We start from the raw sequence: 17,740 nt of genomic DNA on the forward strand, positions 1-17,740 counted from the left end.
ATATTTCTTCTTCAGTGTGTGTGTGTGTGTGTGTGTGTGTGTGTGTGTGTGAGAGAGAGAGAGAGAGAGAGAGAGAGAGAGTGAGGGAGAGAAAGAGAGAATGTGTATGCGTGCGTGTGCATGCACGTCATCAGGCAAAAATTGTTTACACCTTTCAGGAAAGAGACAGCTCTATGTTAAAGATATAACTGAGTAAGTACAGTTCATAAAGCACCTTGGAATCAAAGGCACTCTATAAATTTAAAATACTAGTATGGTACTGACTTAAAGCAAAGAACAATAATTTTAAAGCATCTTACAGCCCAAGTGTATTATAAACCAAATAAAAATCCACTCTGGGATGTGACTTTTTTATTTTTTTTAGTGATCTTCCTCTATTAGGGAACCCGGATCTAAACAAACTATTAAACACTTAGTCTAAAGGTATGCCAAACATTTCTTAAGGTCTTAACAAAGAATCAACCTTTTTTTTTTTTTTTTTAAACAAAACGAGGCCTAGGTTAAATATTTTATTTGGCTTCTCAAGATGGACTGAAAAGTTGGGCACCAGCTCCAGACCAATTCCTGGACGCACATCAAACACAGCCCTGTCATTTATCCAGTCAGTCAAAACAATCTTTTCCATCTAACCCTTTAATGTTTATGTCCTAAAAAGCTGCTAATTGAATCCAGCTCTTGAAATCTATTTGTTAAAATCTATACCATCTAATTTGTAAATGGACTAAAATGAAAAAAATAGAAGTTAACTTTCCTGGCAAAACAGAAGAGAATCCACCAAATGTAACCAAAAAGTAGAGGGCAATGTTTTTATTATTTGAACAGTTTTTTCTTGAAATATGACAGAGACAAATTCCCAATGGTTTTAAAAAATTGAGAGTAACTCCAACTGTTTTTACAATCAAGGGGACACAGTGTATTTAATATTCTTCAGAAAAATCTAAAAATACAAAATCACTCTACAAATTTAGTCCAATGTGTCCTCTCCCCCGCAAAAAGAAGTGTCATCTTTTCTCCTGAGTGAACTCACGAATTCTTATAATGTAGCATAGGCTGTAAGGAAACCACAGATAAACACTTTAAGATCTACTGAGTCACAGTAAAAATCTCAAACTCATTTTAAAAAATTAAAATACCTGTTTTCTCCCTCATTTTCTCATTATGCATATAGCCTGCAAAGAAGTAAATGGCCAACAGCCTCTTTCCGATGCTTTCTGCAAACCTGGAATCACAGGTTCTTCCCATGATCACTGACACAGCACTGGGTCTACAGAGGAACAGCTGTAGATAAACTCTAAAGCAACAAAGATCCCTAATAAAGGTTTCATAAGAAAACAAGGAAACTGAATGGGGGAAATGGAGGGGGGCGGGGAATCCCCAATCCAGGTTTTCCATTAAGAACCACTCACTGAAGGGGCGCCTGGGTGGCACAGCTGGTTAACTGTCTGTCTTCGGCTCCGGCTCAGGCCATGATCTCACGGTTTGTGAGTTCGAGCCCTGTGTCGGGGTCTGTACTGACAGCTCAGAGCCTGGAGTCTGCTTCAGATTCTGTGTCTCCCTCTCTCTGCCCACCCTCTGTCTCTGTCTCTCAAATATAAACGTTAAAAAAAAATTTTTTAAAGAGCAACTCAGTTAATGATTCTTTGCAATTTTCCCTAGGAAAAGTAACACTGTCATAAAAGTAATATATTTTTTAAGTTGCAGCCAATTTACAGTCAGGCTAAATTCTCAAAAACCAAGTTCACTGCAAGTTTTTATCTGTAAAGTTCAGCCAGTGGACTGGGATGTGACACACAAGCATTCAATTACAAAATTAGTCCATATAAATCTCTACGTCCACTGTAGGCAAACATAATTACAGTTTATTCTTACACACACACACACACCCAGACCTTTAAGAAAAACCATCTTTCTCACCACACATTCGAACATCGACGTGGATAACTTAGTGAATAGTAAAACCAGGATAATTACACTGATTTCAATTCCACTTTTCAAATCAAAAATAATTTTGTCCTTAAAATGGGGGGACACGACCATGTAAGAATACCGAAAACGGCACTGTGTAAGCAAAGTGTACCTGTAATGTCAAAGATTTAATGCACTTGGAATCATAAGCACTTTGTAAGAGAGAAGCCTCCTACCTAGCAACCCCTCCAGACATTCTTTTCCATTTAGAAAAGGGAAGGGGAGGAGGTGGGGAGGGAGAAAACTTCGCTTGCAAGTCTGTATGAGCACATACTTAGAAATGTCCACCAAAAAAAAAAAAAAAAAAAGTGTGTTTTCAAAGCAGGTCTGGAGTTAGAAGTGAGACACAAGTTCTGCGGCCTACAAGGAACAACCCAAAACATGCTACCCTACAATCAAACACTTCCAAAACACAGAGTGTACAATGAGCCGGAGTCATCCGATCAGGCGGACACACCGGAAAATCATCCACCTCGGTCTCCACCCGTCCCCGAGTCGTGCGTTTCAGGTGTGCGGCACCAGCTGCTGTGGCTGGCGGCAGAGAATGAAGGTTTTGCACGCGGGCATAAGTGGGCGAACAAGTTAACAAGCAGGGGAACACACACACACACACACCCTCCCGTTAAGCGCTCCATCTTTAAGGAGTGTTTACTGCGCGCAGTCAGCGACCCGATTCAATAATCCCCGCCACAGGAGCTCCTCATCCCCCCCGACGACCCCACCTGGGCAGCAACCCAGGGGTTGCTCCCCGAGGCCCGGGAGAGAGTCGTGCTCCTCGGCCAAGGCTTTCCGACCTCCACTCCGCCTGCGATTCCAACCGGAGCAGCCCTCCCTCAACAAAAGACCCCCGAGACACCGCCGGTTTTTTAAAGAATTTCCCCACAAGGGCGAGTGGTTTTGCCATTACTCCCCCTGAACTAGGCCTTCCCACGTCCCCGACCCCCAACTCACCATTGATCACGACCCTAGCCCTTCCCAAGGCCACAGGCACCCCCCGCCGGTTCGCCCACCCCACGGCTGCCCCGGCCCGGCTCCCGCCGCCCCCCTCACCTGTCAGGCGCAGCTTGACGGGCCCGTTCCTCCGGCCCCCAGGGTTAGACATGTCCCCGGCGGCGGGGGCGGCGGCGGCGGCGGGGCTGCGGCCGCGGCGCGGGGCCCGGGGCCGGCGGGCGGGGCGGGGGCGACGGCGAGGCGCGGCGGAGTCACCACAGCGGCCGGGGCTGGGGCCCGAGCAGCCGGCGCCGCGGCCGCCACGGCCGGAGGGTCCCGGATGTGCCGAGCGTCGTCGCCATGAGCCGCGGAGGGAGCGGGACGCCGAGCTCCCCCCTCCTCCCACTTCTCCTTCCTCGGCCCGGGCCGCACAACAAAGCGGCAGCCGCGGCCGGCCGCGCCGCCTCCGCCCGCGCCCCCGCCGCCCGCACGCAGCCGCCTCCGCCTTTCCCTCGGCTCGGCGAGGCCCAGGAGCCGACGGCGCTGCTCGGCCGAGGCGGGCGGTGCTCGGCGGCGCCGGAGCAAGACTCGGGGCTCGGCCGCTTCCTCCTCCACCCGCCCTCTTGTCTGAGGGAGCCGGGTCCTGGGGCCGCCGCCGCCACTCGTCGGCTCCGAGGGGCGGGGAGGAGACGGGAGGCGGGGCCGGAGGGGCGGGGCCTGGGCGGGCGCGCGCAGGGTGCCCGGGGCGCGGGGGCGCGGAGCCCGGGCGGGCCTGGGCTCTGGCGGTGGGGGGCGGTGCTCGCTGCAGCCGAGGGTCCCACACAGAACTTGGGGGAGAGAGAGGGCAAAAGAACAAAGTGGCGGCGCGGAGTTCTGTGGCACCGGGAGCGGCTTAGTGTCCTGCCCACTTAAGGCAGAGCTTTTGTCCGTGCACCGCAGATTGCATTTATTAGACGCCTACTGCGTGCAGGACGCTCAGAGAGACTGAGGCGAGCAAGGTTGGAACCGAGTCCGCTGCCCTCGGGAATTTAGCGTCGCTGGGGTGAGGAAAAAGACACTGTTCTCGTACCGAGGGCTAATGCAAATCTCCTGGGATGTTTTGCTCCTGGTACGGTAGTTGCCACCTCCATCCGGGACTCACCTGGTGAACGGGATCAGGTTACCTGCTTGCTCTGGCTCTTTTTCCAGCTGTAGTGCAAGGATAGGAGATTGATAATAATGCTTGAAAGGAGTATCAACATGATAAACCTTGGAGAGCAATGTATGAAAAGCTTTTCATACAGTACTGTATTTCGTTATCTCAGGAGGAAAAATAGGAAATGAAATGAGTGTACCTTACCCTTTGACCCTGTAATTGCACTCTTGGGAATTTATTCTTGATATATAATAATACAGAAGATGTTCTTTGCAAAGTTCAGTTAAGAACAAAAGGGGAATGAATGAACAGCCTCCTGATGAATGATATTACATCATCCGCATCGATTTTTATGCAGCCGTTTAAATGGTAATTATGAAAATCATATAATAGCTTGAAATGAACAGTTTACAAATAAAGTTTAAAAGCAGAACAAAAGGTTGTATGCATGCAAAAGTATCTAGGACAATGAAAACTAAGAATAACTGGGGGAGACGGGAGATTTTTATATGCGCTTTGTTAGTTTTGCTTAAGGTTGTTATTAATGCAATTTTAAAATTTAGTAAAGTCTGGGGCACCTGGGTGGCTCAGTCGGTTAAGAGGTCAACTTCGGCCCAGGTCATGATCTCGCGGTCCGTGAGTTCGAGCCCCGCGTCGGGCTCTGTGCTGACAGCTCAGAGCCTGGAGCCTGTTTCAGATTCTGTGTCTCCCTCTCGCTGACCCTCCCCTGTTCATGCTCTGTCTCTCTGTGTCTCAAAAATAAATTTAAAAAACGTTAAAAAAAATTAAAATTTAGTAAAGTCTAATATATTTTAATGCTAACTCACAAAGTCAGGTCATTACTTTTTTTTTTAATGTTTTATTTATTTTTAAGACAGAGAGAGACAGAGCATGAGTGGGGATGGGGCAGAGAGAGAGAGAGAGACACAGAATCTGAAGCAGGCTCCAGGCTCTGACCTGTCAGCACAGAGCCCGACGTGGGGCTCGAACTCAGGAACTGTGAGATCACGACCTGAGCCGAAATCAGACACTCAACGGACGGAGACACCCAGGCGCCCCAGGTCATTACTTTCAATTTATTAGTAATGTCTCTTCATTCTCCAGATGAAGTACCTCCAAGAGCATCACATCAGTCTGGCTACAGCCCTACAATTAAAGTATCCAAAAAATTATATAAAGTTCTACAAGTTAGACTAGAAATTCAAAGGAGGTGAGATACCACTTCATACCTGTCAGAATGGCTAACATGAACAACTCAGGCAACAACAGATGCTGGCGAGGATGTGGAGAAAGAGGATCTCTTTTGCACTGCTGGTGGGAATGCAAGCTGGTGCAGCCACTCTGGAAAACAGTATGGAGGTTCCTCAAAAATTGAAAATGGAACAACCCTAGACCCAGCAATTACACTACTAGGTATTTATCCAAGGGGTACAAGTATGCTGTTTCAAAGGGACATGCATCCCAATGTTTGTAGCAGCACTATCGACAGTAGCCAAAGTATGGAAAGAGCCCAATGTCCATCGACAGATGGATGGATAAAGAAGATGTGTGATATATATAAAATGGAATATTACCCGGCAATCAAAAAGAAAGAAATCTTGCCATTTGCAACTATGTGGATGGAACTAGAGGGCATTATGCTAAGCAAAATTAGAGAAACACAAATATATGAGTTCACTCATATGAGGACTTTAAGATACAAAACAGATGAACATTAAGAGACTCTTAAATATAGAGAACAAACAGAGGGTCGCTGGAGGAGTTTTGGGAGGGGGGATGGACTAAATGGGTAAGGGGCATTAAGGAATCTACTCCTGAAAATATTGTACTATATGCTAAGTAACTTGGATGTAAATTAAAAAATAAATAAATGATTAAAAAATAAAATAAATTCAAAGGAGGGTACTAGAAATTCATTCAAATTCAAATACTAAGTGCCTACTATGTGCAAAGCAGTGAACAAGTTCGAGAAATGCTTCTTTGCACTACAGAAGCTCTGAAGTTACACTAATGAATCTGAACAATGGCTGCTATCACAATTTGAAAGACTGGATGGACAATGGCAATAAAATTAGCAAACTGACAGATAAATACACATTTGCCTTACTCTTATGGCACACGCTACGTTCCCAACCACCCACTAACATCATTTGTAGCTTTGTATTATTAAGCAATAGTTAGGATTTCAGAAAATGATGGGGAAGCTGGGGAAGCTACCTTTTGTGAAGTTTATTTATTTATTTTTAACATTTCTTTATTTTTGAGACAGAGAGAGACAGGGCATGAACGGGGGAGGGGCAGAGAGAGAGGGAGACACAGAATCGGAAGCAGGCTCCAGGCTCTGAGCCATCAGCCCAGAGCCTGACGCGGGGCTCGAACTCACAGACCGCAAGATCGTGACCTGAGCCGAAGTCGGACGCTCAACCGACTGAGCCACCCGGGCACCCCAGCCTTTTGTGAAGTTTAAAGCAGTATGTTCAGATACGTAAGTAACAGTGCAGAAAAGTGTATACATGCTTAATACGCAGAGGAGGACTCTGTTTAGGCTTGCCGGTGTATAAGTTTAAATCTCATCGTGTAAAACAAAAGAGTCAGGTGAGAATAACACTATAAAACCGTACTGTTCAGCTAAACTTTCATTAGATTAAATTTCAGCATTCAGCATTAGGAGCATGCTTTGCTTCCTCATGGCAACACTTTTAGATAATAAGTTTGAGAAAAAAGGGAGGAAAAATAATTCTTAGGGAATTCACCCTTTTCTTTCTTCCTAAAATAGAAATCCACTTCCGACATAAGTTGTACCTAGACATGTCTGTAATGGGAATGAGGATTGCAGAAAATCTTTTCAGAGCGATCTTACTCCCTTAGGACTTCTAATTTGCTCTTGGTAGAATTGTGCACCTTTTATCAAATCATTATTCTAGGCATCTGTCTCAAGTTTACTAACTCCACCTATTTCCTACTAATAAAATAAGTCTTTTTTTCCATAAATGCCACTTACTAGAAACTTGCAGTGAAAATACTATAACAACAACTCATTAAATAGCATTTTGGCGCAAAAATTTTAAGCTCTTTTATTTACATATTTTAATCACTTAAAGTTGCACTCTTTATGATGGAATCCTAGACCAGAGGTGAAAATCTACACACGGTCATAAGAATATTTAAAACCTTTCGTTTGAAACATGTTTCTGTTTTCCAAGGCTAATGTTAAATTTGATGTGACTTTGCAAGAAAATGCTTACCATCTGTAGTCGGTATTTTTCTTCTGCTCCCGCCATTAATATATTTTTTACATAGAAGAGTTGTCTCCAGTAATAAAAAATCTGTCTGAGGTAAGGTTATGTTAATAATGGTACCCCTGTGAAAGCCATTTTTTTGAAGCTATTTTTGTAGCGTAAATTTTTAATTTAATACAGTTTATGCACCATGGAAAAAGCAAATGTCAAGCACTCAGCAGTTTCTACCACTGCTTAAAATTCAACTTTTTTTAATGGTTAAAATACCATGAATTTAATTTAATCTAATGTAGTATCTAGTTCTCGCTTTAACTAACGAAGCAGCTAAGCAGAACTCCCATGTACTTATAGCTGTTAACCTGACTCTCCCTCTCCTATCCCCACTCTTTTCCTCTCTGCCTTTGCCTGTCCTGGGTACTGAGAATTGGGTTTACTAAAAACCCTCGTGGGCAGTCCTGTCTTGACATGGTTTAGAATTAGGTTACGTTCCAAGCTGTTCTTTATGACCCCTTCCCTGATCCCCTCCCAGTAGACCTGGTTCCCAGTGATGGAAACTGAGGTCACATCTGGGACCTGTGTTTCTCCAGGTCTGGATTCCCCCCAGGCCACTGACTTTGCTCTTGCCCTTGATGGTAGTCCCTACCCACATCCCTTCCTGAAGGAATCTGCCCTCACCTACTGTTCCAACATAGTGTTCTATGCTCATCCCCAGAGATGCTAATTCAACGAATTAGGGTGGGGCCCATGAATTTGCATTTCTAATGCTGCTGGTGGGGAGAACCCACTTTGAGAACCACTGCCTGATATCATGAATGAGGCTGGGTGGCCCTCTTTATACTAGGTGAGCTTGGCTTCCTGGCTATGAGATGACTGATCAAGAGGCCAGTCTGATTTTATCGCCTTGGAACTTGAAATGGGGACAGTGGGAGACTTAGTGGTGTGGAGCTGGGTTGACAGGTTGTAGGGCTGGCACCTGAGAAAGACATTTTAAGTTTCAAGTAGATGAAGACATGAGGAAATCAGTGAGTAGAAAGAGACTAACAAAGCAGACAAACCAAAATGGGGATGAGGTTTCATAACCCCAAAGAGGGAGACAAAGAGAGTGATTATTTGACCAGAATTCCCTCTGGACTCCTGGTCCACGAGTGACTTCTTACAATTCATTTCCAAGGAATCTCACCATGCAGAACAACCATCCCACCCCTACTTAAGCAGGTTTAAATGGGTCTCTGTCCCTTGCATTCACTCTGTCTTCACTTGGAACACTTTTTCCTCTTCAGGCCTGTCCTGCGCATTTCTCCAAACACCCTTGATTGTCTGCCTTGCTCCCGCCAATGTTCTTCCCCAGAAATGAGTCTCACCTACAACCCAGCCTGTGGCTTGGGATCCTACCACTCGGCGGTAGTGCTTTTAGAATCTACAGCACTCTGATACATATGGCTATCACGCTCCTGAAATACGGCTAGTGATGTGCTGCAGGCATAAAATGCCCACTGGGTTTGGAAGACTTAGTCTGGGGAAAAAAGAAGGCAAGGTGTCTTAATATTTTTATATCCATGGCATTGAAAATAATATTTTGGATATATTGGGCAAAACAAAATATAGTATTAATTTGCCTATGTCTTCTTGCTTTTTATTTATTTTTTAAGATTTATTCATTTATTTTGAGAGAGAGAGACAGAGAGAAAAAGAGAGCACCAGCAGGGAAGGGGCAGAGAGAGAATCCCAAGCAGGCTCCGTGCTATCAGTGCAGAGCCTGGAACTGGGCTCAAACTCATGAACCACGAGATCATGACCTGAGCCGAAGTCAAGAGTCGGACACTCAACCGACTGAGCCACCCAGGGACCTGGTCTTTTTACTTTTTAAACCATGACTAGTGGAAAATCTGAAACCACCAATGTGACTCTTTGTACTTCTACTTTGTACAATGTACTTTGTACAATGTACTTCTACTTTGTACAATGTGACTCTTTGTACTTCTACTGACCAGTGGTTAATCTAGAGGGTGATGACGATCCCACTCATCTATCTCCAGAATGTTCACCACCATCTGGACTCCCCACCACTCTGCCCGGCATCTGACTTTCCCTGCTATGCTTTTTAGAGTTTATCTTACCCACCCAAGTCTCCGATCAATTTCTATAGCTAGGTCAGTTCAATAGCAACGACCTCACCCTAGTGAGAATGGGAAGATCTGGTACCAGGATCCTCTCCCTGCCCTTACCCCGCCTATCTGGTTTTGATTTAAATCGACTATCATGCACTGTACCTAAGTCTTAAGATGGGACAGATCTTGTATGGCAGCTTCATATGTTCAGTAGAGACGTAGACTAGATGATCCATGTTATTGATTGAATTATTCTCCCCAAAAGATAGGTCGAAGCCCTAAACTCCATCCCCTGTATCGGTGAATATAACATTATTTGGAAATAGGGTATTTGAAGATGTAATCAAGATGAGGCCATGCAGGCGGGTCCTAATTCAATATGACTATTATCCTTACAAGACAAGGCAAATGCCATGTGAAGACAGAGACACGCGGAAAGAAGGTCATGTGACAACGAAGGCAGAGATTGGAGTGTGTAGCTGCAAGTGAACAAATACCAAGGATTGCTGGTCACCACCAGAAGCTAGGAAAAGGTGGGGCACCTGGGTGGCTCAGTTGGTTAAGCATCCCACTTCGGCTCAGGTCATGATCTCCCGCCCATGAGTTTGAGCCCCATATTGGGCTCTGACAGCTCAGGGCCTGGAGCCTGATTCAGATTCTGTGTCTCCCTCTCTCTGCCCCTCCCCTGCTCACACTCCGTCTCTCTCTCTCTCTCTCTCTAAAATAAATAAACATTAGGAAAAACATTTTTTTAAGAAGCTAGGAAAAGGCAAGCAAGGACTCTACCCAGAGTCTCAGAGAGAGCATAGCTTTGCTAACACCTTAATTTTGGAACTGTGAGAGAATGAATTTCTGTTGTTTTCAGCTGCTAAGCTTGTGCTACTTAGTTATAGGAGCCGTAGAAAACAAACATAACTTCTAAGTTCCCTGTACACTCAATTATATTAAGTGCCACACAGGTAAAAAGGCAGATTGCACAGCTGATTTTCATTATTTATTGCATTCACAATACAGTGCTTTCAAAAAAATAGAAAATCCTGTAAATCAAGGCCATTTTTATGCACCCATTTTCAAATGCCTTAAGTATACAGACTGCCCTGTTATATTGTAAATTCTGAGTTAAAAGAGAATGTCATTTGAAGAGATTGCATATTTTCCAAAGCCAATTTGGTGATTTAAGCATGGAAGTATTACAATTAAATGTTTGAAAAGTTATCTGTGCATGGTTTGCTGTAAGCTGATCTCATGAAGCAATACATCTTTTGGGGATGAGGTAGCAGCCCCAACCCCGGGGGAAAGGGAGCGGGCACATCACTTGACTGCAACTACTTTGGACAACTGGGCAACATGAGCAGGCTCAAAAAAAAAGTCAGATCCAATCATCTTCAAAATAAGAACTGTAGTAGCTACAACACAATCCTCTAAGGGCGGGATGGGAGGAGGAGATGTGGAAATATTTGTATGATGCAGTCTTTATGGGTAATGCAGAGAATATGGGCCAGAATGAGATCAACATGGCTCATAAGCCAATGGGTCAATGTCAACCATTGCTTGAAAACCTTCAATGACTGCTTGTTGCCTCTCGACTCCAACCCAAACAGCTTTACTAACATAAAGGAATGCTCATGGTGTGTGTGTGTGTGTGTGTGTGTACTTTTAAAAAGCAGAAAACAAAAATATGGGTGAGAAACGATCCCAATCCCAACTTTTAAATAAATATGCTTATACATTCATTCATTCAAAATTATATTGACTAAGCACATAGCAGGTGCTGAGCATTGTTCTTAGAGCTTGTAATCTAGTGAGAGAAGACAACCGACATATAAAATGCTAAGTGTACAAAGGGATTATCTGTTGCTTTCTAGAGAGCATTTTCAATACTTAGGTCAAGTCAATCACTGTGATTCTCCAAAGTTTTGCTGAAAATGTTGAGACAGACTTTACCTCTTTCCCACTAGACATGAACTAGAAAGGATAGGCACTACTGGGCCATATTGTGGCCCTCAATGGCAGACACTGAGACTGGAGTCAACATAGAGGAAGAGGGGCCAAGAGATGGAGAGAATGGAATCTGATCCTGATGATCCCATTTGAACCCTGTATCCTGAAGCCATCAGGTCGCTTGGGTCAGGTTTTCAGTCGCTTGCCCGTAAGAGTCCTAACTGATCCATCCAGTGAAGCCGTGTCTCTGGGGTAAAAGCTGCAATCTGCATTATTAACTAGGTCCCCGTGTGAATAATCATTGAAGAATTGACTCCAGAACACAGGCCCGCTTAAGGTACAAAAGGAGGCAGTGGGCTAGACTTGGCTCACTGACCATGGTGCCAACCCCCACTCTAGATCTGGAGCCATAAGAGGATAAACAGTACCGTGCCCGAGAGGGTCAGTAGAATTCGGTAAAGTGTTTGTCCAAGATCTGTAAAATCTGAAACCATTTAACAGTTGAGGGAAAGAAGCCAGTACAATCACAAGAAGAGCTAATATTTATGGAGGGCTTACTACGGGCAAGATGCTGTGCTAAGGGTTATCTCACTTAGGACGCTTTGGTTAGCCAGGAACAGAAAACCCTCCTCAAACAAACTTAAATGATACGAAGGATTTGTCTTTCATATAACAAGTATTTCTGAGATTGGGGTGATTCCATGGTTGAAGTTCCAGTGGTTTAGTGATATGTTCAAGGACCCAGGTTCTTCCTATCTTATGCCTCTGCCTCCCTCAGGGTTTCGACTTTGCTTTTAAGTAACTCCCTCCATGACCACAAGATGGCTACTACAGTCCCAGGCCTCCTATCCAGACCAAATCATCTTTAGGAGAAGAAACAGATCATTTCTTCCTCCGCCTGCTTCTTACAAGTGAAGAAATAAGGATGCCTGGCTGGCTCAGTCAGAAGAAAATGTGTCTCTTGATCTCTGGGTTGTGAGTTCAAGCTCCAAGTTGGGTGCAGGGATTTAAGTCAATAAATAAACTTAAGGAGAGAACAAAGTGAAGAACTATTTCCCCAAAGTCCCTCCACACTAGTATCTTCCTTCTCATTTCTCATTGGTCAGAATTTGCTTAGATGCTCACTTTTAAACTCAGCATTGGCAAGAGGAATGGAAGTTCCCAGATTAGTTAAGACTAATTAGGAATCACCTCCTCATTTAAGCTATGTAGAGAATGCAGAAAACAATACAGAGGATGCATAAATACCTGCATGCAATCAGGGTTCTGCCAGGAAGGAAGTACAGGGTGGGGGTGGGGCTGGGGGCAGGAATGGATACTGGATAAGCAACCACATGTGATATTATTAGGTGATATTCTTTTCCATGCTTTACACACTGTGAGAAAATAAAGTTCAGAGAGAGGAAAGTGACTTGCCCAAGGTCATACAGCAAAAGAGTGGGAGAGACTCATTGCAAACCCAGGTCTGCAAATACATGCCCAAGACCTCGGCCACCACACTAAAGTGCTGTGGCAGAGCTGAGGATGTCAGGGAAGAGCAGGATAGCTCCAGAGTTTGCTCCAAAATCAAGAAAAATTGAGCCAGTTATTCAACCTGTGACCAGGCCTCTAGTAGTATGTATCACTCGCCTTTTGCTGTGTAAGAAGCAACCTCGTAATTCAGTGTGTAAAACCATAGTAACTTATTTCACTCAACATTATAGGGGTCGGCAATTTGGACTGGGCTTCTGGTCTCAGCTGGACTCACCCAAGCATCTTTGGTCAGCTGTCAATAAGCTGGCAGATCAGCTAGGGCCTGGTTAGTCCAAAACGCACTCAGGTAAGATAGTTGACCTTTTTCTCCAGCAGGCCGGCCTGGGCTTGTTTACATGGAAGCTGCTCAGAGTCCCAGGAGGGAGAGTGGAAATACGTAAAGTCTCTCAGGACGAGTTACTTTTTTTTATTAGGGACTGAGCTGAAAAAGGATTTTCTTTCCATATTCCCCAGAAAGATTGAAGCTATGACGTTCTCATGCAACAGTATTATGCCCCGTTCCCATGTTTGTAGTTCAGGGAGTGTTCAATAGTTAGCCCTAGTTCGTGGCCAACATGACTTAGGCTCCCAGAGGATAAGGACTCTTAACCACAGCTGACAGATGATATTAGGGGTGGGACATAGTTTTCGTACAGAAAGTTAGAAAAGCAGCACCATGGTCAATGGATTGAGGCTGGGGTAAGACAACATGAGGCGAGCACCTGAAAAGCAAATATTTAAACCCAAACACAAAATTATATCCAGTCGACTTGTGTCCCCACCACATATACCATGTAACAATCAAGAAACCAGAGCCATATTTTCTACTATCCTGGTAAAGTAAATATAAACTATACATTCATGTCTCAAATATTTATTATGCCAAATCCTGTCAAACTTGAAATGAGTGGAATTCTTAATTTTTAAGTTACTGTCTTGAAAAATATCCTTTACGGGCCCCTAGGTGACTAGCCAGTTAAGCCCTGACTTTGGCTTAGGTCATGATCTCGCAGTTCATGAGTTTGAGCCCTGCGTCAGGCTCTGTGCTGACAGCTCAGAGCCTGGAGCCCACTTCAGATGGGTTTCCCCTCAAGGTCAGAACTTCCTTATTTGCAAAATTATTAAAATGTGTGGTCTAACCCATCTGAAAACACTGATGTCTTTTTTTTCTGTCATTAGCAGCTTCAGTAGATAACTGTAGGCATTTAAAACATTCTGGAATTAATTTCTCAGGAAAGGAGTGAGCACAAGTAAGTTCTATTTCATCTTATGAACCCATTCAGAAATTTACAGTCTTTAGATATGAACTTACACAGCATGAAGTTTGGCCCACAGCATTTCTGAAAGTGGAATTTGGCTCTTGTGAATTCTCATAGCAAAAGAGAGATTGCCAAAGCAAGCAACTTTCTCTAAATACAGGTGAAATAATATTCTTACAGAGTAAATCCTCACAATGTGAAAACATACAGAGTAAGGTCACTGAACGTTCTCTAAAATAGTTTGCCATAGAACTGAAACCCGGAAAAGTGATTTAGGTGTCAAGACGAAAGGGAATTGCTTCTCTGCCTCATAATGTGGGAGACACAAGAGAGAACGCTGAGTAAACTGAGGTGCCCACCCCACGGCTGAGTGGACTGAATGGGGAAGATCTGTTGGCTTGAGGGATCTCAACTTTAACAAGCTTGAGAAAAAGCATGGATATAGAAAATGGTCGGGGGGCGCCTGGGTGGCTCAGTCGGTTAAGCAGCCGACTTCGGCTCAGGTCATGATCTTGCGGTCCGTGAGTTCGAGCCCCGCGTCGGGCTCTGTGCTGACAGCTCAGAGCCTGGAGCCTGCTTCAGATTCTGTGTCTCCCTCTCTCTGACCCTCCCCCGTTCATGCTTTGTCTCTCTCTGTCTCAAAAATAAACGTTAAAAAAAAAAAAAATTAAAAAAAAAAAGAAAATGGTCGGGGCACCTGGGTGGTTCAGTCAGTTAAGTGACTGACTTCAGCTCAGGTCATGATCTCAAGGTTCATGAGTTCGAGCCCCGCATCAGGCTCTTTGCTGATAGCCCAGAGACTGCTTAGGTTCTCTCTCTCTCTGTCTCTCTCTCTCTCTCTCTCTCTCTCTCTCTGTGCCCCTCCCCTGCTTGCACTTTCACTCTCTCAAAAATAAATAAACTTAAAAAAAAAGAAAATGGTAGAAAATGCTCATGGATATTAATACAGAAAATATACAGATACAAATATAGAAAATGAAAACTAAAGCTATCTACTATACTGCATAATGTTCATTGTTAATTTTCTTGTTGAAAATAGCAGTTTCTAATGTGCCATTTGTGATTATATTATAGCTAAGCAATCTATAATATATTCAATTAATAGAACGCCATAAGGGTCGGTAAAGACACCAAGTAGGTAAACTATATTAATGCATTTAAATGTGTATTTGTAATAAAGTTAAGTTTAAAAACTGTTTAAAAACTTGAGGTAGGCATCATCAAGAAGTTCATATTAACAGAGAGGTTAAGAACACCTCTGTTAATCACCAACGCAGTGATCCTATTTAGAATAAAAAGTTTTGGGGCACCTGGGTGGCTCAGTCGAGCGTCCGACTTCAGCTCGGGTCATGGTTTTGCGGTCTGTGAGTTCGAGCCCCGTGTCCGGCTCTGTGCTGACAGCTCGGGGCCTGGAGCCTGCTTCGGATTCTGTGTCTCTCTCTCTCTCTGCCCCTAACCCACTCGCACTCTGTGTGTGTGTGTGTGTCTCTCTCTCAAAAATAAATAAACATTAAAAAAACTAGAATAAAAAGTTTGTATTCCAGCAAGAAAATTTTAACTCTCACTATCTAACCATAGAGGAGAAGTTAAATAAATTATACATCCATTAAAACTACATTGTAGGGGCGCCTGGGTGGCTCAGTCGGTTAAGCGGCCAACTTCGGCCCAGGTCATGATCTCGCGGTCCGTGAGTTCGAGCCCCGCGTCGGGCTCTGTGCTGACAGCTCAGAGCCTGGAGCCTGTTTCAGATTCTGTGTCTCCCTCTCTCTGACCCTCCCCCGTTCATGCTTTGTCTCTCTCTGTCTCAAAAATAAATAAACGCTAAAAAAAAAAAAAAACAAAAAAAACTACATTATAGAAATATATTCATTATACATAAGATATATAAGATAAGATATACATAAGATATACATAAGATATATATATATATACAAGACATACATAAGATATATAAGATAAGATATACATAAGATATATATATATATAAAAAATTACATCCATTAAACTATATTGTAGATATATATTCATTATACATAAGATATATAGCATATGTAATATGTAAATATCAAGTATTGATAATATGTATATTTTTGACATAGAAAATGCTTCCAATATATTAAGTGGAAAAAATTTATAATACACTATTAATGTGTAACTTCATTTCTTAACAAAAAATGTAATTTATATGCAGATTTAAAGATCTTAAAAGAAACATATCAAAATGTAACTTGAGGTTATTTCTAGATAATGGGAATTTCTATTTCTTCTTCTTTTACACATTTGTATTTTCCACTTTTTTTCTACAATGAACATCTATTACTCAGTAATAAAACAGTTAAAATATTGGGTTTTAGGGGCATCTGACTAGCTCAGTCAGTAGAGATGCAACTCTTGATCTCGGGGATGTAAGTTCGAGCCCATGTTGGCTGTAGAGATTACTTAAAAATTAAAAAAAAAATCTTTAAAAAAATAAAATAAAATACTGGATTTTAGTAAGATAAAAATATGCAAATAAAAAAGAATGGAGGAGGGGCTCCTGAGTGGCTCAGTTGGTTAAGCATCTGCTCTTGATCTCGGCTCAGGTCTTGATCTCAGGGATGTGAATTTAAGCCCTGCCTTGGGCTCCATGCCAGGCATGGAGCCTACTTAAAAAGAAAAAAAAAAAAAAAAGAATGAAAGAAATGTCAAACAATGGATGCCAGTAGATGATGCCATCAAATGGGACTTTCATATTCTTCTTTAATTTTAATGTTTTCTAAATTTTCCACAAAAAAAGCAGCATTTATTAAAATCACGACATATATCATTAGTATTGCATCATACTAGCACATATTATATCACTCCCTATTGGATGTGAAAGGGGAAAGGAAATGGTCACACAGGAGAAAGTTCACTTCAATAAACTAAAAATAAAAATTTCTGGGGTGCCTGGGTAGCTCAGTCAGTTGAGCATCTGACTTCGGCTCAGGTCATGATCTCACGGTTCTTGAGTTCAAGCCCCGCATCAGGCTCTGTGCTGACAGCTCAGAGTCTGGAACCTGCTTCATGCTCTGTGTGTCCCTCTCTCTCTGCCCCTTCCTCACTCATGCTATCTCTCTCTCTCTCAAAAGTAAACAAACATTAAAAAAAAATTCTGCATGATCATTAACTGTTATATAAGTAAATAAAAGTATAGATTCTTTCTTCAGAAATGTCTGATTGTCAATAATGAGATTCCAAAATAAAGCTGAAAAAGGTGGAATTTGCAAATATCAGTGACACCTTTATATTGGTCCAAATGGTGGTGGGATCCCTGACTCAACACCGCCCCCTTCCTGTGGTCGTAGCATCTTTCTCTGAGACAAGGACAGCTCTATGCCGAATTCAAGCGAGAAAATCCAAGCTTAACAAGAGTCCCTTGGGTTACTTCGGTTCAAAGAGTCCATTGCTCAAGTCAAAGTTGATGAAGATGTGAACCAACAGCAGTCCATGTGGAAATGACTTCAGGCTCTTAGCTGACAATGGGCTCAGCATGAGTCATTCCAGTAACATGGGCTCTTAGCTGAATTCCTAACAGAATTCTACTGGAGATGAAGGTCATGATGGTACCCTTCTACCTGCAGCCCATCAGCCTAGACGATAAGCAATACTTTCAGTTCTGGGAGCTGCACT

General features: G+C 43.2%; 1 protein-coding gene across 2 annotated transcripts in view; it reads right to left on the reverse strand.

Moving 5' to 3' along the window:
- The window catches only part of SMURF2 (SMAD specific E3 ubiquitin protein ligase 2), a 119,212-nt gene extending 116,085 nt beyond the window's left edge, over nt 1-3,127 (reverse strand). For both annotated transcript variants that reach the window (XM_060645663.3, XM_060645660.3), the window contains exon 1: nt 3,016-3,127. In XM_060645663.3, coding sequence (XP_060501646.1) covers nt 3,016-3,067 — 52 coding nt within the window. In that variant the 5' untranslated portion in view covers nt 3,068-3,127. The remainder of the gene's footprint in view (nt 1-3,015) is intronic.
- Nucleotides 3,128-17,740: the final 14,613 nt, after the last annotated feature.

The sequence above is a fragment of the Panthera onca genome, chromosome E1, assembly GCF_046562875.1.
Source record: "Panthera onca isolate mPanOnc1 chromosome E1, mPanOnc1 haplotype 2, whole genome shotgun sequence".
In the NCBI taxonomy this organism is placed as follows: Eukaryota; Metazoa; Chordata; class Mammalia; order Carnivora; family Felidae; genus Panthera; species Panthera onca.